Source organism: Anarhichas minor, unplaced genomic scaffold (genome assembly GCF_050575085.1).
Source record: "Anarhichas minor isolate MPS153535 unplaced genomic scaffold, ASM5057508v1 ptg000028l, whole genome shotgun sequence".
In the NCBI taxonomy this organism is placed as follows: domain Eukaryota; kingdom Metazoa; phylum Chordata; class Actinopteri; order Perciformes; family Anarhichadidae; genus Anarhichas; species Anarhichas minor.
In genome coordinates this window covers 2,287,982-2,303,790 of record NW_027466474.1, presented here as the reverse complement: position 1 = coordinate 2,303,790, position 15,809 = coordinate 2,287,982, and the positions used below count along the sequence as shown (strand labels likewise).

At 42.4% G+C, this 15,809-nt stretch overlaps 1 protein-coding gene across 1 annotated transcript in view; it reads right to left on the bottom strand.

Moving 5' to 3' along the window:
* Positions 1–15,809, bottom strand: part of slit3 (slit homolog 3 (Drosophila)) — a 237,875-nt gene that overhangs the window by 13,729 nt on the left and 208,337 nt on the right. Inside the window, exons 23-32 of the mRNA XM_076103197.1 lie at positions 15,546–15,617; positions 12,832–12,903; positions 12,662–12,744; positions 12,482–12,562; positions 10,860–10,984; positions 8,388–8,485; positions 4,464–4,603; positions 2,101–2,194; positions 1,112–1,249; positions 212–452 (exon numbers count right to left, since the gene is read on the bottom strand). Of these exons, the coding sequence (XP_075959312.1) occupies positions 212–452; positions 1,112–1,249; positions 2,101–2,194; positions 4,464–4,603; positions 8,388–8,485; positions 10,860–10,984; positions 12,482–12,562; positions 12,662–12,744; positions 12,832–12,903; positions 15,546–15,617 (1,144 nt within the window). The remainder of the gene's footprint in view (positions 1–211; positions 453–1,111; positions 1,250–2,100; positions 2,195–4,463; positions 4,604–8,387; positions 8,486–10,859; positions 10,985–12,481; positions 12,563–12,661; positions 12,745–12,831; positions 12,904–15,545; positions 15,618–15,809) is intronic.

Sequence of the window (15,809 nt, the reverse complement as noted above, 5' to 3'; positions counted from 1 at the left end):
TGAGCGGCTCGCAGCTCTATTTTAAGCAGCCCATAAATGTTTTCCATGTAGTGCAGCAGAATATGGCTAGTTGACACACTTTAAAAGATAGTAAAGCAGGAAACATTTCAATACATTTGTAGTGTATTTTAAAACAGGACATTTTCTATAGATACCTGCATGACTGCGTGATTTTTACAGAACCAAAACTCTGTTTCGGTCGTAATGTTACCTGTAATGAAATATGCGCCGTGGGACGGAGCTTCGCGCCCGGCAGCTCCACGTATCCATCCCGACCCAGGAAGTGAACAGTGGCCATCTTGTCACATTTGTTGCCGTAGAAACCGGGCATACAGCGGCAGACGGGCTCCCCGACAACCACCAGGCACTGGGCGCCGTTCTGGCAGTCCGATTGGTCGCAGGGGCTGGTCTGCAGCAAGATCATTGGTGGAGGGTTCTCACAGAACAGCCCGCTGAGAGAGATGAGTAGATTACACAGAAGATAACTTATTCATAGAGCTTTAATGAGGTGATTTGCTGTGTCCGTATCCCATGATGAAACTTGTTTAGTTGTCGCTCTGTATTTTGAATTACATTTGGAGATTACATCAGTGAAGCTGGAACGGTAATATTCCTGAAGGAAGTGGAGATCTTTTATCAGCATGACACGGCAAACAGATTCTGTGTAGATAACTGTTTCCTACTGCACCTTGTTGCATCTTTGAAACTCTGAATCTTTCTTTTGAATTTCTTCTTTTTGCCGATAGAGGATCTGCCTTTACGCTGCTGTCTGTCTGCTTTATCTATTTGTTTCCTGCATACCGAACTTCCTCTCTCTCTCTCTCTCCCTTGTGATGAATTTGTTTCTGTCTGCTATAATTAACCACATGGAGCTGCATCTGCTGCACACACACACACACACACACACACACACACACACACACACACACACACACACACACACACACACATACACGCACACACACACACACAGAGTGGGTCAAGACAGTCAAGTGTCTGATTATGGAGCTCCATCTGTGTCTCCTCCCAGTCTGGCCCTGCAGTGTGTAACCGTGTTTGTGTCTGTTGGAGCCATTTGCCGCGCTCATGGTGCGTTTTCCACGACTCTCACCTGAAACCCTCTTTACAGACGCAGGTATAGCCGTTGACAGCGTCCACACACTCCGCTCCGTGTTGACACTTATTCTCCAGGCAGTCGTTATAGTCCTGCTCACAGTGTTGGCCCACATAGCCCGGTAAACACTCGCACCTAAAGTGACATGGAAATATGGATGGGATTACTGTGTGTGTGGGCAACGGGCCTTGCCTCATGATTACAGATGCTTTACTGTACAAAGAGTACGGTACAGTTCTATTCACAGCCTGTGTCTTTAGAAACAACACGTTTACCACACACTGTTGGACCAAATTCCTTTTGGATAAGTTTAATTTTAAACATGTGAATGATTGAATGAATCATATACAGTTATAAAAACTCTTCTCTCAAGAAGAAAAAAGCAAAACAAATATAGATTTCACTTGATTAGAGAATTAGCTAAATGGCTAAATTATTAAATGTGTAAAAACAGAGTGGTTATATAAAGTATACTTGAGTGGGCTGCAGTGCACGAATGCACATGTATAAATTGTAGTTAAAGTGTACTCCATGGCCCAATAAACATAATGATGTAACCTCAGCAAATATCGAAACTTTCCAAGATAGTTTTAGTTTAAGTTTGATGACGAAACATTTAAGAGTTTATTTCTATGGTTTACGAAAAGCTATGTTCAGCTGAAAGGTTCTAGAATACATCTAAAGGTTAAAACATCTATAAAGTTGGAGGCACACAAGAGACAACAGAAAAGTAATAAGTAGTAAGGGCAAAAATGATTAACTAAACTACAGTGTAACTAAGTGTTGTGTCATGTGTTTTCCTTGTATTTGTCTAATCAAGAGTTAATATCCCGGGGCAGCGATGACCGCTCAGATTCTCCTTGTCTCACGAAATAGTCCGTTTTTTAACATTTTAAGCCCCGCTTCTCCTGTCACTTTGTTGTCACTTTCTGTGATGTGACCTCTGACCCCTGTAAGTGCTGACCTCCTGCGACGCTGTCACTCACCTGTAAGTGCGGCCGACGTGGACACACTTTGAGTCGTGCTGACAGGGGTCGAAACCATGGAGACAAGGTTCAATCATCTCGTCACACAGGTCACCTGGTGACAAAGAGAGAAAGTAAATATTTATTACAATAAAGGGAGAAGAGCGAGAGAAAGACTTGACATGGAGGAAGAAAAGAGATGGGGGGGGGGGGGGGGAGAGGGCCAGTCTAACCGTTTCACATGTTCTCTCTGTCAGCTTCAAATGACAGTGGAAAAGAGAGAATAACAAGGGGTGGAAAGAGATTATTTATGTATGTATGTGTCTATCTTGTTCAAGGCCTCAGATAATGTGCAGTGGATGACTTCATGTATACAGACACAGGGAACAGCATTATCAGCTTTTTCTCAGAGCTGATGGAGAGGGGGGTTAATAGGCTGTGTAACAGCAGCTACTCTGCAGATGTACTCGCACACACACACACACACACACACGCTCAAAGGGAGAGTGAGGTTAACAGTGTGCGTGAAAGCAGTAGCTGCAATTGGTCATATGAAGGAAGAGGGGACTGAGAAAGGTCAAGCACATTTCCATCGTTCTCTGCCTGCTTTAATCTAATCCCGCCGCCTCGCTCCCGCCCTGTCTGTCTCCACCACTCTTTTCTCAGGTCACTTCTAGACGCACGTTGTCCTGAGCGACGGGACACTCCGGCGACTGCTGGGAAAGACCTCTGAAATTCTTTAAGCTTCAGCAAATGAAGACAAAGTGTAATTTTAAATCTACAGTCTGTGCCACCTGGGCACGCTATTTAACATTTTGGAGACTCGGTTATAGATGAATGAACATGAATTTATCAACGTGAAATTAGCTGTCATAGCTTAGTATGAGTATCATACACATATGAGATCATCGGTGACTGATGGCGATAAACATGCTGAGTGTGATTTAGCAACTGGCCTTCTGTTTTTTTACTACTATGTGTGTTGGAAGATGCTTTTGCCATAAAGCAACACCGTAGTCTTTCTTGTCTTTCACACAAAAGTATCCAATTTGTAGCCTCCAAATTGTTATGAGAGTGATTCAATTATGTTCAAGTGCTAACCTGAACACATTTAAGTAAGTTTTGTCCCAATTTTATAAGCATATTAATTAATGTCGGAGGTAAAACACAACACGTTGCTGAAATATTCACCCTCATAGCTTTAAATAGTATTGGCTATCATTTATTTTAAGGGCTAGTGGGTTTCCAGCATTGGAAAACTGAACCATAATATTTGAAATGGAGGGGCTATGGATGACTGGACTGTTTGGCCCTGAACAAATCTTCTGGCCAGACTATGTAATATGGATATTTATGGTCAAGAGGTTGATTCCTGATGGATTTATTGACTCCTTTTTCTTTTGTGTATCAAGTAATTTTGCCCCATTTCAAGACCCTAACGTACTTTTCATTTTTGTCTCCAGAGAATGAACCCTAATGGTCCTTGGTGGCCATTTATAATCTACAAGACAGAATGCAGCACATTCCTTCTCACGTCCAATTTTTTAAAACTGTGGCTTTCTCTTTTTGAATTGAACCTTTGTATCGGCGGTTTAAAAGGTCTTGTGACCTTAAATCTTGCTTTTTTTCCCCCACTGGTGCAAATCTGACGTGACAGTCCTGGTTGCTGAGTTTGGAGAAAGCTGAGCGACTAGCGAAGGACTGTCCTCTTAATGTGACACCTGATGATTACGCCTCGGTTCACTGAGCTGAGCGGAGGTTCAGAGCCAAAGGAACCAGCTGTGTGTGTGTGTGTGTGTGTGTGTAACAGCTGTATGTGGTAAGGTGGCTGGCAGTGTGAGAGGCTGCTCTATGCCAACAACGATAATGACAGTGCGTGTGCGGGTGAGTGTGTGTATATATTGACTGAGATCCAGTGTCAAAGGGGACCAGCTGTGTGTGTATGTGTGTATTTAGAGGACACTGTCACAGATATAAAAACTTAACTTCCCAGTCAGCAGTTCAACTTGCTGCACCAACACAGTTCTCTCTCTCTCTCTGCCCTTTTTTACCCCTTTCCCTTGCTATGTTTATTTCCCCCTTTCCTTCTAGCACCCCCCCCTGCCCCCACCTCTCTCTCTTTCCTGTGTGATTGCCCTTAAACCTCCTGTAAGAGCAGTTTCAGGTCAGCCTGTCCTTTACTAACTTACCATCCAGTAAAGTGGAAAATATGATTTTTTTTGTGTTTGTGTGTGTGTGTGCAGTAGTGGAGGGGCTTTGTGGCCCTCCCAGCCTCTCGGGGGCCAAAGACTGATGATTTCAGGACCATCTGAGAGTAGAAATAGACGTGTGTGTGAGTGTGTGTGTGTTTGTGTGTGTGTGTGTGTGTGTATGTGAGTATGTACCTGTGTAGTTGGGTGGACACACGCAAGTGTAGTTGTTGACTCCGTCGATGCAGGTGGAGTTGTTCTCGCAGTCATTGTCTTCACAGTCGTCTGGGTTCATCTCACAACGTTGGCCCTCGAAACCTGGCGGACACACACAGCTACACACACACACACACACAAACACACACAATGTGCATTATAAGATGGGGACCGGGCCAGTTCTGAGCACACACTCCTGCTGCACAACTTGAGATAAAATCAATCAGCCAGATCAATCAGCTGCTCAACCCCACTTCCCCTTAAATTCTTCAATAAGAGCTTTAAAGAAAACAATATAATCTGTATTCTAATGGGTTTTCTACCTTCCTGTGCTGGTTCTTACACACCACTGGAGCCACGGCATATCTATATTTAGCGGTCCAACAAGAGACACTATTTCATGCCTCATTTTATAGCAGAAATTAAATTTTAACATTGCTGTTCAAATGTTTAACTATTAATGCATCACATGAAACCTCTGTGTCTTCCTCTGCGCTAAGACTTAGAGAAAAGCAGTCAGCTCCTTTGAACACGGCCCTTTGATTCATGTCATCTCTGTCTTTGTTGTTGGGGGATGTTTCATTACTGAACACCAGAAGCCAAAGTTTCTCCAGCATCTAGAAAAAAAAACTCAAAACCAACCCACCCGGAGCTGAGAAAGAAACATGCTGATATAAACTACAGTAAACACATGGGCAACTATAAAATACTTATCAAAGCCTCCTCCTCCCCTCCATTCATCTTCCTCCCCCCTCTCACTCTCTTTCTCCCCATATCTTTAGATGCATTTCACCCTCTCTTCTCTCGAGCCCTTGATCTCTCTCCCACCCTTCTTATCTCAGTCCGGTTAACTCCTTATGATAAATCACACACCCTCAAAAACACACACTACCCCCCACCCCCCCCCCCCCCCCCCCCCCCCCCCCCCCCCCCACACACACACACACACATAGAAGCACTTAAAATACATTATCCTCTGTCCTTTCTGCTCCCATGCACCTGTTAAAACTTTTTATATTCTTTGATTGTTTTTGTTTCACTCTCAATCTGACTTTTCACATCGGACTCTGCTGCCTTTTTCTCACACTAACACTCATCTCACTCACTCTCTCTCTCTTCCCACGCATGGAGGATAGTCATTGGTTACCCCACCACGTCTGTCTGCTGCTTTCAGAAATCGACATTTAAAGCTGCATTGACCAATTTTGCACCTCGGCGGGGCAGAAGGGGTCTAAATCAAATAACATGAGTTGTTATGGCTAACATGTTAGCATCCCGTCGCCTTGTTACACATCCAGCAGACACAAAACATCATATTACTTGCCAAAATAAAGTCCAAAACCACTTTTCTTTTAGCTGTGGTCTGGTCTCCATCAGCCCCTGATAAAGAAAATACTATATCTATCTATAGCTAGATATTTATATCTAGTATATAAAAGCACATCTGTCTCAATCACAAACCTGCCAATAAGAGGCACGTACAAGTCGTTGTAGTTGAGACATCATATTTTACCCTCGTAGCACAAATACAATATTGGCTTTGGGAGTGGTTTGATTTCTGATTGGCTTAATTGGTAAAGTTGTTACGTTAATAAGTGATCATTTGTCTGCATAGTCAGCTTCAACAGGAAAGGAATGAAGAAAGAAAAACAATAAAGGGAAGCAGAGGAATAATCAAATATTGCAAGGGTAAGAAAGAAAGAAAACAAAGACATTACGTTTCCCATGAGAAACAAATGATAAAGAAATACAAATGAGAAGAAGTTTGCAAACACTGACAGTGTCAGAAAGCACTGTTCCACCAATCAAATCCCAGTCTTAACATTTCGAGGAAATAGGTTGACACATGGGCCCCCGCTAAGAGCAGAGGCTAATTGGACTTATTGAATGTTCCCAACTGATTGTATAACATGTTAAAATGTCAAAGGGTCTCCCTCTCTCTCGTTCTCTCTGTGTCCCAGAGGGCACGTTTCTACCTGTGTTGGTATTAACATTAGGAGAAGATCTGTAAAGGGTAAAGAGACCCATAATAGCATTACCACACAGGACGTTAAAGGCCAGACGCACATCAAAGCTTCACAAAGGACAAGGGCCTTGTTAAGGAACTGACAAATCTGGTTAAGATATTTATGACAATTGTTTCAATCAAAGAGGCTGTTTGTCACGAGTCTGGACCTTTTTTTTGGAGAGACACTGATGACCTTGCCAGGGACACGGGTCCTCATGCATTGTACACACGAGTGTAAGAGTGTATGCACAATTATAGTATTTATTTGCACAATTTACAGTATTTTAATATGTTTTGTTCAATTGAAGCAATTTCACCTCTAATGCTGCCTTCTTGGCCCTTCAAAGAATTTTAAAGAGTGAACAATTTCATGTGGTTTGGTTAAATTAAATGGCAAAAAGGCTGTTGTGTTAAAAATGCACCAAATTAAAAATTCATACTATATCCAGTCTTTTTTTAATTCATCCCATTTCTAAAATTTTGATTACTTTTGGTTTGTGGTTTTTGTCTCCTGGCACTATGTTCAAATTAAGCCGAAGTGTGAAAAGCAAGTTTGAGATCCTGTATCAGCTCGGCTCTCCACTCCCTCAACAGCTGCTACTGAGAGGAGCTTGACCCCCGGCGTCTCCAGTGGAGCTGCTCTGCAGCCAGGAGTCAAACTGTGCTTGTGTTGGGCAGCTCCCAGGTGTGAATGTGTGAAACTGTATGAATGTGAAACAGGGGTTACTGGAAAGAAGCGAGCAAGTGTGGTACGCTTTCCTCGAATAAATATAGATGAATGAAGAGGCACAACTGTGGGGTTGTGCTTTTGCTGTACATAAGCTTAAAATCCTAAACATCATTTTTTTATGGATGTTTTCAAATTGTTAACTGAGGATTTTAAGGGGGGATTTATTACATTTCCTACAGTTTATAAAAAGTATTTTCTAGGTAATTACATGTGCATTTATTCAGTCAGAATAGAGCAGTTTGATACTTCTGTGTTGTTTGCACTATAGATTGCATTATGAACTTGTGAGAAGGGGCAAAACTAGCATAGTAGGAGCAGTAATCTCTATAAATTGACTTTGCATGGTATAGAACGAAAACACAAAACACACAGATTCAACATTCACACTGGTAAGCATATATTATATTATTATACCACAAAATAAATAACGCATGTGTACATTATGGGAACAGAGAGCTGACAGATTAATGCAGAATCAGTTGAGAGACTCTGATGTGGAAACCGACAGAAGTTTAAAACATCCCTTTAAGCGAGTGAGGAGGTCAGAGAGGGCTCAAGGATTTAATGAGCAGCCCAAATGGGTGTTCCTCCTTCGAAAAGTCCCCTCTCTTCCTGTCTAGCTCCCCCACTCCACTCCACACACACACACACACACACACACACACACACACACACACACACATACACACACACACACACACACACACAGGCAGGGAAACACATCATAAGGAAGTAAGTTGTTATCTCGGATAATGCATTGTCCAGTGAAGACTGTCCACTCTAATCATGTTGTCTATATTTCTGGGGGCCGAGTAAAGTTTATTTTCACTTCAGATGAGAATATAGGGTGAAGTTTTTAAAGCGTCTCCACTAATAGAGAGCGGCGGCAGGGTAGGAAGGGCAATAAGATTTGACCTACAGCATAAATGGATTCCCGAAGGACTCCTTTGAAATCACTCTTCCTGTTTTATTCCTGTAAGTATCTTACATGTATAAAAACTAAAATATGCGGTTTTGAAATACAATAAGAATCAGGCAGACACACAGGCATTAACACACTTACACACGCACACATACACACACACCTACACACACGCACAATCCTTTTCAGTGTTTAAAACTACCAGTTTTGTATAAGCCACATTAGTTAACAACAGATCTGTACCTGAAGTGGTCTTCACGGCCAGGCTGAATGTGGCAGGTTCCTCCATTCGTGCAGGGAAAACTAATACAGGCATTGATGGGTATTTCACAGTTTTGACCCTGGAGGAGAGGACAAGGCAAAAATAAGTCAATAATTCAACATTGGATTTTTTTTCCTTCTAGAGATTATTTCACTATTCAAACAAGGACAGTTCTGGAAGTGTTCACTTCACTATATAATAAATAGATCATTCCCCCCTCTGGTTCACCCTCTCTGACGTTTCGTCACCGTTTCCACAGACAAACAACAAAAAGCGAAGCTAATAAGCCACACGCTGATGGTGGAAAAAAATCGTGGTGATGCGGCGATAAAAGCACTCGCCTACCAGAGACAAGGGTTCAATTCCATGGCTGTGTTCATGAGGTGGGAAGCTGTTGAGGGATTATATTTGTGTGACTATAATGGGATAACTCCTGTCAGTTGGTTGTGACGTGGGCGGTGGATCTTGAGAACTTCCCTGTGCATTACAGTACATCTTCATATTAAAAGGAGTCAGACAGTTAGGTAATCCTATACATGTACTGTATATACTGTATATGTATATATGTGTCTGGTAGGCCAGACAGTTGCTCTTTAGTTTTTGCCCTTGTAATAAAATACAAATGTTCTGCTTTGGGGCCACAGACTTTATAATATTTTAGTTGTGGTGAAATAATATGGCCTGCAGAAAGATAGAGGGTTGAATTAATGTATTCTTATTGGTTAATCTAATCCTAAACAACTGCTCAACTTTCCCAATGAGCTTTCATTGTTGTTCTTTTTCTCTCTCCCTCTTACACACAATCCCAGTAATCAGCTTACACATGTGTACGTACTGTAAATGCATGACGCAGCCTACTGCCTTGATTCATTACTCTTCTCGCCTCACACCTGTTTTCTAAATAAACAGCTTTCACTGGGAACTGTGTCACGTATCAGAGTTCTACACACACACACACACTCTCTCTCTCTCTCCATATCGAGCCCTGTGGCTGTAGTTTTAATTTCAAACCACCAAACCTTTGGCCGCCAACACACCCACTTCCTCTGATCAAAGCGGAGAACAGGACGTTTATTCTTGCTTTCCTTCTACATCCATCTTAATTATTTCCTCTTCTCGTTTCTTTTAATTTACTGTTGATCTTTATTCACTCTCTCTTTCTAACTATCCCTCTCTGTCAGATGTTTTCTCTCTCACCCTTTAACCCTTTCCAATTTCTCTTTTCTTATAATTCCACCTCTGTCACTCTCTCCTCTAGTAGAAGTATTTTCTCTCACTTCTCTCTCTCTCTCCCTCTTTTGTTCTCTGCTGCTCCTTCTTTGATTCCTCAAACACATTTTAATTAACGTTGTCCCAGTGGACACAGAAAGGAAAAAATACACTCAGTCATGCACATGCGCAGGCACACGCACGTACACCCAACAGTGTTTCCCAGTCTGTGACCTTGGCATGTGATGTTTTAATTAAAAGCGAGACTAAGGCTTTGTCCTCCTGTAAAAGCCCAAAGGTTATGAGGTGTGTGTGTACACATGAGACGATAAGTGTATCTTTAAACACACACACACACAGGTTTGAACCCACTGATCTCTACACACACATGCAGACAATCTGGTAGGTAATCCACACACACATGCAGACACTCACATATATTATACACACACACACACTCCTTAAATGTAAATCGCCCCCTCGCGAGTAGATTTGCATGTCTTTCCTAACGCAGGAGTCTTGACGATTATTACACCCTTCGTCTTTTGATCAGTCAATACCTCCCAGTGCAGCCAGCTGCAGTCATCATTCCTCTATTGATGAATAGGTAGATACATTATGCATGCAAGGCCGAAGCTAAGCCTGATAATACTGCTAATACCACAGGCTTATGCAGCACGGCTATCCATCTCAGATACCTTTCAGTCATGCAGCCAAGTGTGAATCGGTCAGCAAAAGCAACACCTTTTGCTGCCGCCTGGATTCTACAATTCACAAGCTTCAGAACACAGAGGGGCCATCAAATAATGGTTATTTGTGTGACAGTGTAGGTAGCTGGTATTAGGGATCAGGAGAGAGAACATGGCACTAACGTCAAGGTTCAAGGATTGATTTGTTCTGCTTCCACACCTGCTGAACTGTATTTACACTCTTGATGGGAAACGTCTCCAACATTTCACAGTGGATGGTAGAGGTGTTGAACTTAACAAACAAGACTTACCACAGCAATAAATGAATACACGAGACAACATCAATTGACATGGGACCATAGCAGAGATTTAGTTTTAAATAAATATAGAAAACATGGTGCTCTGGAATTTCACTGTGGTATATTTCATAGTTAGTTAGCTGCAGTGCTTTTTAGATGTAGAAAAACTGGCTTCTGTTGTAGACTAAGAACCAAAAGCATGTCCCCTCCGGTTACCCCCTTCCAGGTAAAAAAGGGTCTCTTTCAAGTATCTCACCTTGAATCCATATGGACAGGTGCAGTGGTAGGATCCAGTCGTACCGGTGACACAGGTACCATTGTTTTGGCAGGGTGCTGCCAGGCAGGGGGCACACTTTGACATCAGGCTGATATCCACTGGACCTTAGACAGATAACAGAAGCAGATGAGATCAGAAAAAGGAAGGGGGTAAAAGAGGGATGAAGATAAGGAAAGTGTCAAAGACGGAGCGATACATATTCAGTTATATTGTGCTAAAAGGCTCTGCCACAGACTATATTTAATGGATGGTGTGCTAAGAAAAGGCTTTACAGGATAAGACAAGTAAGAGCTTAGGAGAGCAATACAAGTGATTTGTTTCCTCGAGGAAGAGGAGGAAGAGAGTATTTGATTTAGGGTGATGATATGAGTCCCTCTATACCTCAACAAGAGAGTGATCTCAGCACCTGAGTCACAGTCCACTTTGTACTTTCTTATGGAAAAAAACCTACACCAACAATTCTTCTAGCAGACATGTCTCTGTGTTACAGTTTATTTGTACATGCAGGGCCATGGCGGTCAAGATGTATTTTTCCCTCTGTTTAAAAAAAGTCCAGTTATAAATTCTCTTTCCCTCTGGTGTGAGAGCAGGGGAGCCCTGGGGCGGGTATGTTAGAGGTCTGCTGCTCCTCTGGTCTGTTCTGTAGCACTGAAATACAACTGAGGGGATGAAGTTTTTTGTCCTTCATGATTCATGGCTTGATTGTCGGAAAATTTAGTTTTCTCTTTTTTTTTAGAAACATAACAACCGTACAATATGCTACCGTGTTTATATGTATTTATATGCTGTATTTACACAAACAGGTGAATTAATATGGCTTTAAAGCATTCCTCTCCTAATCTTAGCTGAAGTGCATTCAATATCTCAATAAACTTCACTTGTTTACAGAGAAACAATTTCATCAATGTGCTCAGAAAAAGTGGAAAAGCTACAAAGAAGTTCCTGACATAAACACCAGACGCTTAATTTCTTCCATACTGCTGGAGCCAATCCCAGCATGCATTGAGTGAGCATTGGGGTGAACCCTGGACAGCTCACTCTACCACACAGCTAACACTCATTTCGAGACCAATGAGCAGTTCACAGTTTGTGATTTTCATAATCTGCATGATTTTGGACTACGCCAAATCCTTCATGGTGTTAGGCAACTGTGCTAGACACTAGTCTGCTATGCACAGAGTCATGTAAATATCAAACCATTGGCAGCCCACCTAAAACACTGAAACTCACCCTGAGACTGGATTAAAGTCCTCTATTAGCCAGCAGACTGCCTAAAGACAAAACCCAGACCAGTGGAAGGAAAGGAAATTACACAGATTTACTTTCAGTGGTCTGGATCTTCCACTGGAAGACTACAACTCAAGAATGAAATACTTCAACAATCTAAACAAGTGAAAGGGTCAAACTTCTTAAAAGTCAGGACTTTAAGGACTGTTGAAAGAGTCATAACACAGAAATGATTCACTCCCCGTTATTTTTCCACCTTTTTGTGCACTAATCTGATTGAATCCAGGAAAGAATCCGGTGCTAAAACAGGCATGTATGGACAAACAATAGGACATGCTGTAGCAGGTGGGGGTGGTAAAGAGGACACTCTTTACCTTTACACTGAAATCTGTTGAGTGGTGTGGTGAGCAGTAGCCTGTCGGCCATATCAGGAGGCCCAGTGCAACGAGCAATGCCTACAAAAACACACTCAAATCAACTTCACATATACACAATATGAGATGCACATGACAGAAGACAACGTGTCATATTTTATTGGTGTTTGTCAGTCTTACCAGGCTCTTTGAAGCCAGCCTTGACCCACTGAGAGAGCCAGCGCAGGTCACAGTTACAGAAGAGGGGGTTGGCACCGAGAGCCCTAGACACACACAATTAAAAGTGTAAACCACCGCGCTTGCATCCAAGACACTTATACACACAAACAGATACATGGGGCTGCACTTACAGGTGGGAGAGAGCGGTGAGGTGGTTGAAAGCTCCTTCTGGTATGGTTGAAAGGTCATTGCCATGGAGAGTGCTGGAGGAGAGAGAGGAAGAGGCGTACATGAATATTAAACACAAAAATGATCTTGTTACAAATTCAAGAGGTCACTTTTCACCTGTTGTTAACTTTAATTTGTGGTGGAGTGATTTGATTATGTATTCTTTATAATCACATTTTCTGCAGCAAAGAATGTGAATTTGACCTTTGACTTCAGCTCAGGGTGCTACTAGTTTATATACTTACACTCATACTAATACTGCCACTATTACTTCTACGGCTACTGTACTTATATTGACACAGCTGCTAGTATTAACTGTCTGATCTTCAAATGGAGAAGCTGCTTTTAAGGCTACCTCATAGATGACAGCAGTCATGGCTCTCTTTTCAATGAATACCTAAACAAACATACTGCCTTATAGCCATCATATCAGAAGTAAGTGGAACCAACAGCCAAGCTGCCTAATACCAGCTTTTCACCAAACTAATACACCAACCCGGACTAGTTGCATGCTAAATTATTTAAATTATATGTGGTTCCTCAGCTGCAGACACACCATCATCCCCTTCTATAATGGAAAATAAATAAAATATTTATGAAAGAATAACACAAAATAAACAGAAAGCTTATTTTCATCGCCGGGCAATAAAGCTTGTCCTGGTTTCTGAATGGAAAATAAACTGTCTCATATGGTCATCAGGCAGACTATGGTGTGTGTGTGTGTGTGTGTGTGTGTGTGTGTGTGTGTGTGTGTGTGAAAAAATCTTTGTGTCAAAGGGACAAACTGCAGGCTGTGATGTGTATCGGTGTGAGCGTGTGCATTTCTGTTTTGTGCCTTTGGGTTTTGCTGCACGTGTTTGTGCGCGTAGATGTATGTGTGTTACAAACTTTCGTCTCCAAGGGCTCAGACTGCAGAGTGTGTGTGTGTGTGTGTGTGTGTGTGTGTGTCCTTTGTGTCTCGCCATTTGAGTGTGTTGCCTGCTGGATATAAGTTCACATTCCATTAGAGCGAAGGGCTGTAGCAGGGGACAGCTATCAAACCAACACTATTGGAAAAGTGTGTCTGTGTGTGTGTGTGTGTGTGTGTGTGTGTGTGTGTGTGTGTGTGTGTGTGTGTGTGTGTGCGTGCGTGCGTGTGTGTGTGTGTGTGTGTGTGTGAGATTTTCTTTTTATGTGCATAATTCAGTGTGTGCATGTTTGGGTCAGTGTGCTCGCGTATCCGCGCAACTTTATGTGTTTGTGTGCATCACGGTGTGTGTGTGTGTGTGTGTACATGTGCATCTATGTACGGTGGTCTAACAGCCCCCGCGTAAGGCTGGCCCAGAGGGGGTTGTGGGTAATGAGGAAGTGACAGTGATGGCTGCCTGGCAACCAGTTGCTATGCGGGGGCACGGAGGGATAAGTCCCCACGGCAACATCAACTAAAATGAAAGAAAGAAAGGAGGAAAGAAACAAAAAGTTCTGCAAGGTGAAAGCTCTCATAAGAGATACAGTCGATACACGGAGGGAAGGCCAGAAAAAAGCTGACCTCTTAGAAACAATTTACATTCATTTATAATAACAATGGTGGCCAAAGTTCGGGAAAGAAATGTCGACAGAGAATACCAAAAATGTCATCTTCGTTGAAAATCTTAGATTTATTCGTATTGATTGTGAAATTCTACGAACAGATCTTTACCTTTGTAATTTTGAGCCAATAATACTACAAACTAGAAAGTTACGATTATCAGCCTCAACATTTTGCACCATCTCTGCGATACAAAACATCAGGGATTATGGAAAATGTCTTACTTTTGAGAGCCTCTAGCTTAAAAACAACAAGGTTGTGGTTCAATAGTATACAGGCAAAATAATGAAATCGCTCTTTTTCAAACCGTCTTGCGTTGTTGGAGACCACTTCATTGTATTAAAATGAATCTTGCAAAAGACATGCTGCTGTTGATTTTTTCATCAAAAGAGAAATTTCATTCACCTTCATCATATTAGAGTGGAGGTGCAAATGTCGAAGGCGGATAGGTGGAACGCATACTTTTTCTTGTCATTAAGGTGAACTGACATTTTAAGAGATGCTAAATGATCTTAAAGAGCAATTTAACACCCGCTGACAATCGTGTGTGTTCTGATCTGCAGGGATTTAAGTTGTCACCTTGCTGCAGTGATGTACAGGTGTACTGTTACCTTGCAAATTAAAATGCTATTTGGCAGTAACTCTGCTGTCATTGCAGTACTGAAAGTGTGTGTACCAAGCTCGTATGTGTGTGAGAAGATGGTCAGACAGAAATGTTCACATTGTGCGTGTGCGCGTGCGAGTTTGCGAGACAGAGGGTGGACAACCAGATGGATGACTGAGAGAAACTGAGGCTGAAGGTCGATCCATCAAATACAACATTGGGCGGAAAGAGAGAGAGAGGGGGGGGGGCACAAGGGGAGAGAGAGGCCAGAGCATGCAGATAGAGAGGGAGTATTAAAGAGGAGGTGAGAGATTGTCACTTTTATCTTTTTTAGTACCCTGAAACAACAAATGATTGGGTGGCTTTGTGACGGGGTCTTAACATGGCACTCGGCCTGGAACCAGGGGAGTGATTAAACTTTGATTTAGCTCAGCACTATAACTAGCAAAGGGGAGTGTTGAATATTGAATCCACTGCGGCACTTGAAGATGAAGCTTGCTACTCACAGCAGGCGAAGTGACTTGAGCCCGTCGAAGGCTTGGACCGGGATGCAGCGAATCTGGTTATAACTCAGGATGCTGGAAGACAGAGGACATGAACACGGTCACGACACGCACTCTGTGACTCAGGATGCTGCTTTACACAATGTTGTCTTCTTGTATGTGCAAATTATGTCATCTTAGTCTTTCAGACTACATCGTTGATTACATGAAAATAATCTAGGGATACAGAAGAGGGAAGGCAGGAGAGATGACACAGCAGATCTGGTC